Here is a 14481-nt window from a genome sequence, read left to right as displayed (position 1 = left end):
CCTCCAGCCCTGAGCCTCCTCCTCTCCTCCTGCTCCTCCAGCGGGCGGAGCTCCTCTGGCTCCTCGTCGGTGGTTCCTGACGTGGTGGGGTGGAAGTCCCGCAGCTCCGCCTCTTTGTCGATGATCACCCACTCTTTGCTGTCAAAGTCCTCCTCCTCGGCCAGCGGGACGGACCGGATGAAAGCGTTGCTGTGCGCCTCCTGGTCAACAGAAGCCACCGACACCTCCTGGCGCCCACTGGCCTGACGGTCACCACGGCAACCGGGGTCAACTGAGAGCATCTGAGCCGGCTGGGAGGAGTAAACGTGACGAGAAGGAGAGCCCAGCATGTCCATCCTAGACCTGGAGGAAACACAAATCGTCATGTGACTCTGATGTGTTTACGGTTTAATTACTTTATTTAGATAAACTGCAAAAACACAAAATCTTAACTTTCACCTCAAACAACTGCACTGTCCAATCAAAGTTAAAAATCCATTAAAATATGTGTTCACCTTAACATTTTTACAGGTGTGCCTGTTTTTCGCACAAAAACTGTTTTTGGCCTTGTTTCTAGTTGAAATATCTTTGTACAATTGAAATAAGAAAAAAATAACTTACAAGTAACTTTTCAGCAAGATATAGGAGCTTTTTTAACGTTAATAATTCCTTACTATTGATTTAAAAAAGTACTGGTCTCACTGGCAGATTATTTCACTTATAAGAAGATATTTTACCTATGGTATAGTAATAAGTTTTTAAATTTTTTCTTCAATATTTGCATTGAATTTCCACAAATAACCAGATGCTGCCACTGGCGCAAACCACAATGAGGAAGACAGGATGTAGTGGTAGGATGATGGTTTTTACTGACAAACTTATTCATGTGTGCTTTTAATTGCGTTTCTTCTGTAATGGAAATTGAAAATTTGTGTTGTTTTGACATTAGCAGAGCATTGACAAAGTTTTGTACACATTTGTAATGGAAAAGCAGCTGCAATCTAATTACCTCTGTCCATAGCCATCGACTCGGCCTTCAGCAGCAGACAGGCGATCAGATTCTGGACTGTTGACCCGACGGTACCGTAAAGACCGACCCTGACCTGTCGGTGACTCCGGGCCTCCTCCTCGAACTGGCGACACCGGACAGGCCCCTCGCCCTGCCTCATCTTCCTCAGCTCCCTGAGAAACAACATGAAGCCAATCAAAAACAAGCAGCAACAAACCAATGACAAACAGCTCAATTATTCTGAAAAACTTTATTTGTGATAAATGTCAGTAACTCAACGGTACATAGAAATATTTGAAAATGTTCTAATGGAAAGTATAAGTGCAAAATTAATATAAAAACTAAAAGCTTTAAGGCCCTTTGGCGACCTCTGGTGGACTACCTGTTCAGTGAAGATGCAATACGAAACTTTTATTTAAAAGAAAAAAAAAATCACAAATTTGTTAAGATTGGCACCATAATGTGACAGTTTAATATGAGACAGATAACCAGTGAAAAGATCAATCTCTTCCACTTCCTCCTTGTGCTGCTAATGTCTGAAGAAATCCACCCCTCCCAGCCAAAACCAACTAATCAGAGCCAGGAGGAGGGTATTAGTGCTGTCAGTCATATACTTGCTCATAAATATGCCAATGGTGGAGAAGCAACTCATTGTTAAAGGAAAACCTTTTATCCACCATCATATGTGACCATGCTAATTAGCCTTAGCAATCACAACAGGCTCTGCTGATGGGGAGAAAGCAGAGGAGCTTGATATTCATAAATATGAAAGAGTCTGATGATTGTGTCATGAAGTGTCATTTGGTAAATAATGACACTTTAATTTAAGGCACTACATGTTTGCATTAAGGGTGTCATTATTTACCGAATGACACTTCACGACAACACTCATTACATTCATGAAGACGCCTTAATATTCATCACAGTGTTATGCCAGTCTTATGCACACTGCTTCAAATAAAATGTTACAGTTTCAACAAATATTTTTTTTTTATTTTGGAAAAGTTCCATACTGCAGATTTAGAGGAGAACTTGCATTTTACTGGAAATACTAATATCTAGCATCTTCTTATTTAATTCATTTATTTATTTGATATCATTATTTTTCTCTCTATAAGCGCTTCACACTTCAGCTTCTGCCATAATTACACTGGCTCTGTTTTGTGATAGTCTTTTTTGATAAATAAAAAGTGTTGAACTAAAACCAGGCTGTAGATTCAGACCTTGTTAAGGCTGATCCTGAGTCTGTTGCGGTTGAAGTCTGTGTCCTCCCAGGCCTCTCCCGGCTCCCCGACGTTCTGCTGCGTGGCCGTCTCTGCCGGAGGCCGGCTCGGTGGCGGAGGAGGCGCGTTCTCCTGATCGCTGAAATGTTCATCCCGCAGACCGTCCTCTGTGTTTTCTCTCTGCGGATCTCCAGGAACCGGCGTCACAATGGCTCTGGAGCAAGAAACAGACCCAGGATACATCACAAAAAATATCTAAGAAACTAAAAGAAATGCTGCTTTTACAAAGAAAATTCATTCTGCAAAATATTCAGCTTAAACTGAAACTTCCAGCAGTTTTATAAAGGATCCCAGATGTTTCTTATTTCCTGACATTAACTTTTGCATTTCTCTGGACATCGCCTCTAGTGTTCATTCTGCACTGATCTACACGGCCTTTGATTTAAAGTGCAAAATTCCCACTTTGCTTGTTCTTATGCTTTCCGTTTGGGTTTCTCCTGCTTACAAAAACAGCCCAAAAGAAAATCCATACATTTCTTGGTTATAAGTTAATATGTTGTGGTGTCTGGAAAATGAGCCGTTTTGAAAACCTCAGTTGCTTTCTTAAGAAGATATTTCATGTTTTAAAATGTTTTTGCAAGTAAACTAAAATGTTAGGAGGATGGATAATTTATCTAATGTATCAAAGGATTAAAATTTTTGAAGATTTGATTCACATTCAAAAATTATAAGCAGGAATATACTGGACTTAATTTGTGTTATTAAAAGTACTCTTGGAAAGACAGCTAACCAGCTAGCTAGCTAACCAGGTAGCTAAGTTGCCTGCAAGACAGACAGACAGAGAGACATTCAGACATCTGTCTGAATTCAGACAGACAGACAGATCTGTCTTACCCCACAATGGCTGCAGTGGGTCGGGTATTGTGCTGTGGCTGAGTGGAGGCACTGGTTGACAGCGTTGCATCACTTCCTCCCTTTTCCCAGTCGAAGGGTTCGTTCTCGGTTATGATTCGTTCCTTCATGCTGTTCTCAAACACTGACATCAACAGCTAGAAGATAATAAATAAACATGAATCTGTGTTCCAGTGCTGGTTTTGCTCCCAACAGTCCAGTCATGGCTGCTCCTGCAGTACCTGGTAGTCTGGTTTGGTGTAATAGTCCAAGGCCTGGACGTGATCCAGGAAGATATTGAATTCTGAAGGCATGTGTTTGAGCAGCATCCGGTGGTCGTAACGCTCTTTAATCTGACCGACTTGTTCCTGAACAGAAAATAAAACATCAGCCTAAAACTTAATTACAATGTAGTTTATCTGTGTGTCGTTTAAGTCCATGACGAAACTGCATGATGGACATCCAAATTTGCTGTTTTGTTAATATTCCTCGCTCCTTTGTGAATTAACAATTTGTGGGTTTTTTTAAATAAAACTGATGTATTAGATTTTTGACATTTTGGTGAAATTCATAGATCACAACTGAATCAATCAGTTCAAAGGCAAAGTTCATTACAAATGCTTCTCTGATTTGATGGTTTTATATTAACAATTTGACAGCAGGATAATGTTCTGCAAGGATCATTCTTGGGAATGTAGTAACAAGTTTTAAGTTTTATTTTCTGTAGTTGGATATTATTGCTCACTGATCTGCTGCCTGTCTTATCCAGGTAGAGGTGGGTAAAGCACCCAAAAATTTTACTCAAGTAAAAGTAAAATGTGGCTGACAAGAAATTACTCAAGTCAGAGTAAAACGGTATTTGGTAAAAAGTCAACTCAAGTACTGAGTAACTGATCAAAACACCAATCATTTAATATTTAAAGATTACATGCGCTCATTCTGTCAATAAATGTGCTGTTGTTGTGATTGCTTAATAAGTTGCTCAGGGTTTTTGGTAGGAATGTGATGCCATACGACGACGCTAAAAAGAGACGTTAAATCAAACTACTCCTTTGTCGTTATTGTTTCTAAAAGTTGTTGTGTGAATGGATAAGGTGTCATCCCGTTCATGAAAAACCCTCTGACCTTGTCTTTGATTTTCCGCCATGGCAGCTGTCCAACAGCGAACTCCACCAGCATGTAAAACAGGGACCACAGGTCGTCATGACGACCCATTTCCTGAAGAGACACCAAGAGGCATTACTCAGAAAAGAACTGCATGTGTTCCTGTTGGGATAGGTAAAAAAAAACTTTAAGATCATGTTGAGATTACTGTCAAAAGAAATGCTGGCTTCATTCAGCAAATTATTTATTTAACCCTCCTGTGGTGTTAGGAGAGCAGCTCAGGAGGAGAGCAGCAAATGATGCCATGGTCAAACAGCAGGGAATTGATAGGGGTTTGTCCCATCAGACCATCAGTTTCCAAAGTCGCTCAAAAAAACAAACAAAAAAAAAAAAAACAAGCACACACAGGGTCAGTGCAACTGTGCCAGACTGCGTGAAGAGTAAAAATGACCCCATCGCTTAAGACCGTGGGAGGGTTAAATGGACAGTATTATGTGTTTTAAAGCACAGTCAAGTAACTGTGTTACTTCCAGCTGTTATAAAAATGCTGTACATATGAAATATGACTGAGAAGAAATTTTACTTCGTAACTTAACGCCTTTAAATTGGGCTTCTGTCTCTTTCAAAACTCTTGCGCTTTCTGGAACTGCGCCTTCAGGAATTCATTACAACATGGCTCCTCTATTAACTTGTTAACAACATTTTTACTAGTGTAACTTGTAAAATGAGCTCAGCAGAGGTGCAGTTCCACCAGGTGTTTGCTAACTGCTGCTGGCTAGTCTGAAGGGTCTGAGTGGGAAAGGGCTGCTCCGTGAGGCGGACGCTCTGAGGAGGAGCTGCGTCTCAAAGGCGGGGCTGGGTCCAACCAGGCGTTTTTCACAGCTGAATGGTTGCCATGGAGATTAAAGGATTTCTCAAAAGCGCATGAAAGCAACACTTGAGGTATGGTTTTGACGAGAGAATAACATTATAACATGATGTAGATCTCTAAAAAAAAGTTGGTTTTACATAACAATTCCCGCTTTAATTCAAATGCTAAAACTCCAAAGTCGGATGAGGAAGCAGGCAGGACTGACCTTGTTCTTGTGGGCGTTTACTGAGGCATAGCGGACCGTTCCTCTGAAACCTGCCACAGTCCTCGGCTGAACACACAATGAAACAAAGTGAGTCAGCAAATGTTCACATCACAACTCACCAACCCACCATTTCCTTTTTTTTCAACATACGCCAAACAGAAGTTTAAAACAAAACTCATCAAACGCTATACCTCCTCAGAGATACTCTGTGCTTGTTGTGGTTGAACTGAAATGGAAAGATTTATCACTTTAGCTCTGAACATCGACAGTGAACGCAAACTGCATGGCACTCTGGTTTTATTGGTTTCAGACAAACTGGGAGAACAGACTGAGTTACAATAAACATCAGCAAGGAAAACTGAAGACTGACAAGCTTGAGGATATTTTATTTTGAGATTCAGCCAATTAATCCTTAAGGATTTAAATTCTCCATGGAGTGAATGTGGAGATGCTAGCTGCTCTAAATGCAGTAAAATGGTTTAAAATGTCCTGTGTAATAATTCCTTCCTTTTAAAAGACTTTTTTCAGAAACTCTTTATTATGATAAATTATTAATGATAATTACCACGAGGACGGCTGTAAAAAACCTTGATAAGTGCTGCTGCTTTTACTTTACAGAGACTGAATTGACTAAAATTGGAATTTACACGTCAATTCAGAAATCTGAGCGGTAGATAGAAAATGGATGAAAAGCAGACAAAGTGTCACTTTGAAAGGCATAAAGAAAGACTTGAGATCAATTTTTTATAATGTTTTACTGTATAAAACATTATAAAGTAGTTGGAATCCTTGGAAGTGAAATATAGTCACAAGTGGTTTTAGGCTCTATATTTTGATTTTAATTTATTTGTTCAAACTGGAATTGCTTTGTTACCATATTTTTTGGAGAGTTTAGATTAAATAAAAGGCCCAGTGTGTGTCACTAAAGACACTCAATACAACGTAGAAAATCTTTCACAATAATGAGACAAAATGAAAGTGTCCTTTCCTGGTTTGGATTTATGTTCCAAATGCAAACAGATAACGTTCAGACCAAACCAAACAAAAAAATGTAACAAAAAGGAGGTTAAAAGGTCAAACTGAAACTACACAGCCTCCAGTTTTAGAAACTGACCATGAAGTTCAATTCATAAGCAGAAAATTATACTGCAGTGCTCCAGGGACACAAACTAACAAGAAGGTTTTCATATAAGCTCTGCAGGCGAACGCTGGATCTACGTCTGCATCACTTCCAAATGCAAAGCCGCACAAAAAGCTTAAGTGTGTGCTTAAATGGGCCGGAGTAACAGATAGCTTCCCCTCCAGTTTTCCTTTTATTTGACTACGAGAGAGCACGTCTCCTGCAGCAACTCTTCACCATGCAAATAAAATATGCTTGAACAAACAGTGTCAAGAAACAGTACTTGCTCCCCTACAGATTTTTTTTATTTGTATCACGCCTCAATGTTTTATTTTAACTAAGATAACCTCAGTAAATATAACATAATTGCTGCCTAAGCTTATTGGAAACTGCAGCTGGATTTCACATCGCTGCTTAGAAATCTTGGCTGCTTTCTTTGGGGAATTGTTTGAATTTAGCCACAGTGAATGTGGCTAAACGTTTTTGCTGCACAGACGTTGTAGAGTTCGTCGGCACCAATTTTGTCTGATTTGAAGAAGGTGGGGAGGCTAATAAGTGATCTCTGGAAACATTTATTAGTATCTTTTAAATGAGAACAGCACAAAAATGTTTGCAGTGCAAACCAGTACAAGTCTTTGTGCTAGATATTAAAGCTAGTTTATTGATCTGCAGCTTTTAAGTGTGTTGACACAGGGAAAACCTAAGAAATCTGAAGAAATTAAACACCTTTTTACAGCTGTGTATTCTAACCATCTGTGTTGTTAAATGTTTTCTCATAAAAGAAAATAATCAGATATCACTAAAGTGGATTTTTTTTGGTTTAGCCCCTAACTGAAAGATAATCTCATATCTTAGGTTGGACAAGTGGTAGATGTGTGAACAAAGCCACCTATGACTGATTACGACTGATTTGACCTCCAGAATAAATAATTTATGTTAAACAATTGAAAGCAAAAATAATTTTTCTTTTCATATTCAAGTTTTAATTTCTTGGATTGCTGGTGATGGTGGTGCGACCCCTCGGTAGCTATAGAAACCACTCACATCCCTGGGGATTCATGGAGGTGACGGAGAAACGGGAGGCATGCACGTCAAAATCATAAGTCCAAAGGAACTGTAAGAAAAACAAAAGTAACGCTGAAACATAAAATAACCAAAATGAAACACAGTCCACACGTACAAAGCAACAGAAAAGTCACAGAACATAAATAACAGCTTAAAAAAAATACAACAAACAAAAACTTGATGACTGGTGAGCAACAAAGTTTGAGCATCTGACCGCTCACATAACACGAAACTTTCTGAATTGACTCTTTATATGGAAACCTGTGAACAAATACAAACTGATTACTCAACCAACAATTTACTGCATTCCTGTGGTGAATATTCATACAAAATGCTTTTAAAAAAACTGACATTTTACATGTGAAAACCAGTATTCCTCAAGTTAAAAATTGGAAATTCATCATAGATTATGGATTATTCCATATATTCCAAGTATAATGGATCCTGATCATGGCGTTTTTTAATGACTGACTTCAGAGTTCCTGCTTTAGATGGTGCTGTTTTCCTACAGAAAGGTTTGGCTGCAACTAACAATTATTTTTGTAATCCATAGATTATTCCAATGATTATGTGGATAAAAAATGTAACCACTTATGCCTTTCTTACACTACATTAGAAATACATTAAAAGTTGCAACAGATAATTAAGTTCCTTTTGAAATAAAAATTTTCTTGTGTAAAATGCAATGAAGTAGCATTTTGTTTACATAAACTTGATCATTTGTAGCAAAGGATGCATCTGCAGCAAAAAATAATTTCTATAATGTGAGAAGTTCAGGTCTTTCTGCCGGACTTAACATCAAACAGTGTAGAGCTGATCTGTTGATTATTTAACTGACTAATAATTGGATAGAAAATTGTGCCTAAAAGAAGATTATCTTTACAGAATTTGAAGCAGGTGAAGCTAAAATCATTCCGCTGGATGAATTTTGGGCTCAACATATTTACAGACAATTTATTTCGTTAAATGCAAAAAGTAAATACAGCTCTGTAAAAAAATGAGGAGGCCACTGCAGTGAACCGTGTTGAAAACCTCCTGGTTATTCCACCAAATACTGGTTTCTGAACTCTTCCTGAGTTAAAACATAAGTGTTTTTGTTTCTAAATGAATATGAATTTGTTTTCTTTGCATTATTTGAGGTCTGAAAGCCCTGCATCTTTTTAGTTATTTTGACCATTTCTCATTTTCTGCAAATAAATATTACATTTCAGCTCGGAATTTCAGACATGTTGTCAGTAGTTTATAGAATAAAAGAACAAAGTTCATTTTACTCAAACATGAACCTATAAAGAGTAAAATCATAGAAACTGATCATTTTAGGTGGTCTCTTAATTTTTACAGAGCTGTATATTGTTTTGGCTAAATTTTTGCTCTGAATATGCTGTTCTTTCAGTAAACAGCCCTTTTTGGTCTGCATACTTTTATTAACAATTAATTGATAACTAGTTGACAATTAGTCCATTACGATTAACTTGATGAATCATTTCAGCCCCTTCAGTAAAGAAGAAAATGTCAGCAGATGTTTTAGTTTTAGCCAAGGGAAGTGCTGTTTCCATCAGTTAGGCGCCTCTGACCGAGTTTGATGGATGGAAGAGCCGGAGCGATAGAAAAAGAACAAAAATGGGGGAGGAACAGGAAGAGGAGAGATGGATGGGTAGAAACAAGAAGGAGAGAGAGAAAGAACTGACTCAGCTGTAGGAAGAGGATGACCGGGGAATACAGGACGGGCGGAGGGAGGGAAGCAAGAGAGACCAGCATTCAGAGTCTCGCCCAGTGACGCACACAAACGCATCAAATATTCATCTCACTGCTGCAACAGACGCAGCACAACACTGCAGGACGAGCGATGGGAAGAAACGACGAGGGAAGGATGTAAGGGAAGAGGAGGGGTGGCGGCTGGAGGGAAAAAAAAGAGGATGAAGATGGGAGAAAATGAAATGAAAGAGGAGGAGAGCAGCAGTAGAACAGGGAACAGTAGATGGATGCACCTCACGTACTAACCGATCTAAAAATAACTCGCAGTTCAGTCTGATAGAAAGAAAATAAACGAGAGGTGAAGTGGAAAGAGACTCACTGCAGATCAGAGGGAAACTACTGACTCCATCTCTTCCTCAAAACCAGTGAAAACATTTAGACATTCAAACATCCAGTTCATTTTCTTGTTTTTTTCTTTTCTTTTCAGTAAACAGTCTGAACAATCCCTGAGACTTGGTATTGATCCCAGAGATTCACTGACACACAGGATGTCAGGCAGGACGGACGAGACAGTAATGTGATGAGATGCTGCACTGCAGCAAACACACCCACTTTACACACAGGGAGGGGGACTGTTCCTTTAAAATATCATTAAATGATTAATAATTGAACTCATCAATAAAGCATTGGAAAGCCAATGGCCAACTAAAGGTTAATGTGGCTTTTAGTTGGAAAGCCAACTAAACTAAATAAAGAGGTTGGAGTTAGATTGGAGTTAGATTAGACTCAGTTGACCAGATAAAAGACAATATATTAATTGTTATACATTAGTCCTTTTTGGGGGGTTTACAATTTGATTTATTGTCTAAAATTAAAATTTAGATTAGAATTTCTGATTCTTTCTGTTTCTGTTACATTTTCTTAGAAATTTGGTCTCAGCAAACATATTAAATCTAAAACAACAGCATGTATGAAAGAAAAATATACATTTCAGACCCTAAAACTTTGATATTCTGCTGCTTTGTGCGTATACAACCCCCTCTTCATTATTAAAAGATATTATCATCTAGATCAGAAGAACATCTGTCATAAATTCAACAATCTGCACACATTTCTCATTTATAAAGCTCATAGCAATTGTATATTCATACACAATGAAGAAAATAATGAATTAACTGCATGATTAGGACCTAATCATTAGCTGTGTTCCCATTTCTAATGTGCGCAAAACTTTGCTGATATTCAGCTAATGTAGAAAAAGCATAATTTCGCAAATGCAGTGTTTCCACTAAATAAGAAATAAAATTAAAATATTGTGAACTCATTTGTCTAAGTCATCAAAAAACATGGTTCTCAAAACCTGGACCAGATTACTCTACACTGATCATAGGATTAAAAAACTTGTTTTTTCACTTGCTCTTTGTGCTATTTGTGAAAATAGTTGATGTTTTATTTCACCCAAACGCCATCCTGAAAGCTGTATGATGTGTGGGTTTCACAGATGTTTTCCATGAGGAGAAATTGTGTACATTAAATGCTAAATGCTGCTATTCTACAATGTAGGAGACAGTTTGTTGCAGACAAGACTACTGATGTTCAGCAGACAATGTGGGTCAGCTGCACTGGAGCTTTCCATGCATGAGCCGGTTAAAGGTTTGCAATACTTTTACTCTGTGAGTGAAGCACTAGAGACGCTTTGGTCAGGTGTGTTTTCTATGAATGGGGGATTCAGTCGGTGAGGTGCCAATGCTTCTGCATGTAATCGGATGTTTCTGGTGAATTTAGCACAACATGGACCTGGAAGGAGTAATGCACTTTTTCTCCAAACCAACAGCATATTTTGATATGAACATCCTCATGTTATAGTACACATCTTAAAGCTGCAGTATGCAACTATAAATAGATTTTTTTCTTTTACATATTTGCTGAAACTCTCGCATTGTTGCGTTTTTTTTTTACAGTTTGATTTATTGTCTACAACTAACTTTTATATTACAATTTATGATTCTTTTAAACTACTGTATGATGTTTCAATGTTACATTTTCTTTAAAATTTGGTCTTAAATATATTACACCTAAAATAATGGCATGTATGAAAGGAAAATATACATTTCAGACCCTAAAAGGTGAGATATTCTGCTGCTTTGTGTGTTTAAAGCCCCGTCTTCATCATTAAAAGACATTAATTATCATCTGGATCATAAATTTAACAATCTGCACACATATATTGTTGATAAAACTCATTGCAGTTGTATATTTGTACCCAATGAAAAAATATTTTTACACTTTTAGTGAAGAACTAGACATGAAGCTGCAGTACGCAACTTTAAAAATAAGTTTTTCTTTTACATATTTGTTGAAATTGCTAATATGTCGTGACAATTTGGTATGAGACCGACAACCTGTGAAAAAAATCAAGCTTCTACGTTCTTCCAGTGCTAACTAGGAACAACCAATCAGAGCCAGGAGGCGGGTCTTAGTGCTGTCAATCACAATCTCATGCAGCTGTTCATCCCCTCCTCACCCACCTTGCTCTCTGCTACGCTCTCTGCAGTGGCAACAGATGATGGTTTGTTTTTCCACCATTAATGCATTTAGCTGCGTGTACATGAGGTTGATTGACAGCACTAAGGCCCTCCTCCTGGCTGGAGACAGACAGCAGTAGTAGCTCATGGAGACGGTGGAGGAACTTGATTTTTTACAGATTCTCTGTTTCATAACGAACTGTCACATTTTTGATTGTACGATTTAATGAATTCAACCTTCTTAGGAAAAACATAAAAAATAAAACAAAAACTATATTGTTTGCTAAAATCTCTAAAAATAAAACAAGAAAAAGAGCTTGAGGTTACTGTAAAAGTGCCTCCAGATCCTTCCGATGAAGCTATTGCTGTCCAGGGAAAAAGAGAGAGATAGATTATCACGGTTCCTTACCGGTCGAACTTCTCCAGAGGTGTTGGTGTATTGACGCGCCAGACCAAAGTCCAGCATGTAGCACTTCCTGTAAGTGGAGGGGAGCCGGCCCATCGCAAAGTTTGACTGGAAGAGACAAGAGAACAAATTCATCTCATGTAGATTTAACGTCTCAACATGACTGCAAAATCAGAGGTCATTATGTCACTTTTAAATGAGATTGTAATTTTGTTATGACACTGACAAAATTTCATAGTTTCTCTTTTATATCTAGAAATCATTTTTAAAAACATGATATTTTCCTTTAAGCTCAGAGAGACTTTCTGCATTTATTCTTAAGAAAATAAAATGTTACTTTTCTCAGTGTAGCCATTCACAGCTTTAGGTAAATTCTTCACATGTTTTATGCTGTAATGAAAATATTTTTTATGAAAACTCAATTAAATCTTCAATTTCATTAAACACGAATTATGATCTATTTCATAATATGCTGGTTTTTGGCTTTTTTGTGTTTTGCTGATGCACTTGTTTATTTATGTTCTATAAATCTTGCCATATTCAGTTCATTTGTCCGTGTTCATTATTGTTACAAAGGTGTTGCCGTATATTTATAAATTTCTTCAGTGGTTATCTCCAATTTGCTCCTGCTTCATCCAAATAAAACGTTACAGGTTCTCAGAGTTTTTGCAAGAATCACCTCAATAAATACCCAAGCGTCATCCATTGCCTTCCTGCTTCACTATAATTTGATTTAATCAGTAGATTTATTCCGTTTTACCTTGCAAATTATCATTTCCAAACTTTCTGCCACTAAATGCAGCCCAAAAACGAATGGCTTAGGACCGATGGATCCAAACTGAATGCAGTCTGATGAAACCCCTCAGGGGATTTTTTTCTGCATCCCCTAATCTGGCATTCCTAATCCTACCAGCCTAATCAGCGCTGTCCTCCATCTTTTGCTCCAGCTCTCATTGTTAATATGCAAATTGAATCAGCACAAAGGTTCTCAAATCCTCTTAAAAATTCCCCTCTGCTTCCTCTGTTCTGTCTTTGTTTGGCTGTTTATAGCGCAGCAGATATTTGAAGTCGAGAGGAGTTCAACTTCATTTGGAAACTGGCAAATGTGCTGAAGATTTAAAACAAAACTATCCAAAAAAGGTTTTATTAAAGCTACACAAATACATAATTACTGCTTTGTTTTATTTAAATGTGTGAAAGAAAGACATACATGAAAGCTGCATTATGTAACTTTTATTAAATATATTTTTTATATATTTGTTAAAACTGTCACTATGTGAAAATATGTGAAAAAAAGGGTTAGGGTGAAGGAGATCAATCTTTTCACACAGATTATCTTTTTCATAACAAACTGTCACAATATGGTGACAGTTTTTACTAGCGATGCACTGATTGCAGTTTTCTGGCCGAACACCGATTATCAATCATTAAAAAGCCTGGCCTCCTGATTCCGATTTTGGCTGATAGCAAATTTGTTTGTCTAAAATGTTGCTAAATATAGCAAGAAAGTTGCTGAGTTGGTAACAGTGGGGTGACTGTCGTTAAGAAGAAACAGCCTGATGAGCTGGTCTGCCAGTCAAACCTCTCGCTGCAGAGCAGAAGAGGACAGTGGCTGATTTTCAGACTTTTGCTTAGTTAGATAAGATCGGCTTCACATGTAAGTGCCATCAACTGATCTCCCAAAAATAAGAAAATCGGCACAGATAAATCATCTGGCCGATAAATCAATGAAACCGTAGTTTTACAAACATGTGAAAAACCTTTTTTTTTTATTAAAAGTTACATGCTGCAGCTTTAAACCGATTATAATAATTAATGACCCATCCCTCATGACATACAAAACTTGACCTTCATCTCCCTCATTTTGTATTTCAAACCACGACAGCTATCCTGTTGTTTCTGTCTTTTTAAAATAAGAACGCTATGCGGATTACTCAGATCCCGGGCAGTTTGCCGCACGTCAGACGTGGTGATCTCATCTCTGTAAAGTCTGCTTACCGGTTTGATGTCGCGGTGCAGGAATCCCACTGAGTGGATGGCTTCGATGGACTCCAGGATCTGCTTGCCGAGTCGCAGGGTGGTGCTCATGGTGAAGGTTCCTCTGGGCTGACTCCTCCGCAAGTCGGCCAGGTTACGGCCCTGGAACGGCACAAAAAGAGGAAATTAGACTTCCTCATCAGCACGAGAATCATAGCGCTGGTCATTTTAAAATACTGGAGATTGGAAATTGGAATGGAAATTATGATCAGTGTGTCTCTAGTTAAAAAAAAACAACAATCCATTCACAATAGAGTTAAATTTAAAGTATTTCTAGAACACATTCTAAGCTTTATTGTTAGATATCAAATCAGAAATACATTTTGCTACTAATTCTTTGACATAGAAATA

General features: G+C 37.9%; 1 protein-coding gene across 1 annotated transcript in view; it reads right to left on the bottom strand.

Moving 5' to 3' along the window:
- Positions 1–14481, bottom strand: part of ttbk1a (tau tubulin kinase 1a) — a 33797-nt gene that overhangs the window by 9816 nt on the left and 9500 nt on the right. Inside the window, exons 4-12 of the mRNA XM_088005600.1 lie at positions 14092–14232; positions 12097–12201; positions 5283–5348; positions 4228–4320; positions 3345–3470; positions 3106–3260; positions 2212–2425; positions 989–1161; positions 2–342 (exon numbers count right to left, since the gene is read on the bottom strand). Coding sequence (XP_087861726.1) covers positions 2–342; positions 989–1161; positions 2212–2425; positions 3106–3260; positions 3345–3470; positions 4228–4320; positions 5283–5348; positions 12097–12201; positions 14092–14232 — 1414 coding nt within the window. The remainder of the gene's footprint in view (position 1; positions 343–988; positions 1162–2211; positions 2426–3105; positions 3261–3344; positions 3471–4227; positions 4321–5282; positions 5349–12096; positions 12202–14091; positions 14233–14481) is intronic.

This window comes from Poecilia mexicana, unplaced genomic scaffold (genome assembly GCF_051168715.1).
Source record: "Poecilia mexicana isolate PSO_F unplaced genomic scaffold, ASM5116871v1 scaffold_1, whole genome shotgun sequence".
In the NCBI taxonomy this organism is placed as follows: Eukaryota; Metazoa; Chordata; class Actinopteri; order Cyprinodontiformes; family Poeciliidae; genus Poecilia; species Poecilia mexicana.
The sequence above is the reverse complement of the archived record's forward strand: the minus strand, read 5'-3'. Positions and strand labels throughout refer to the sequence as shown.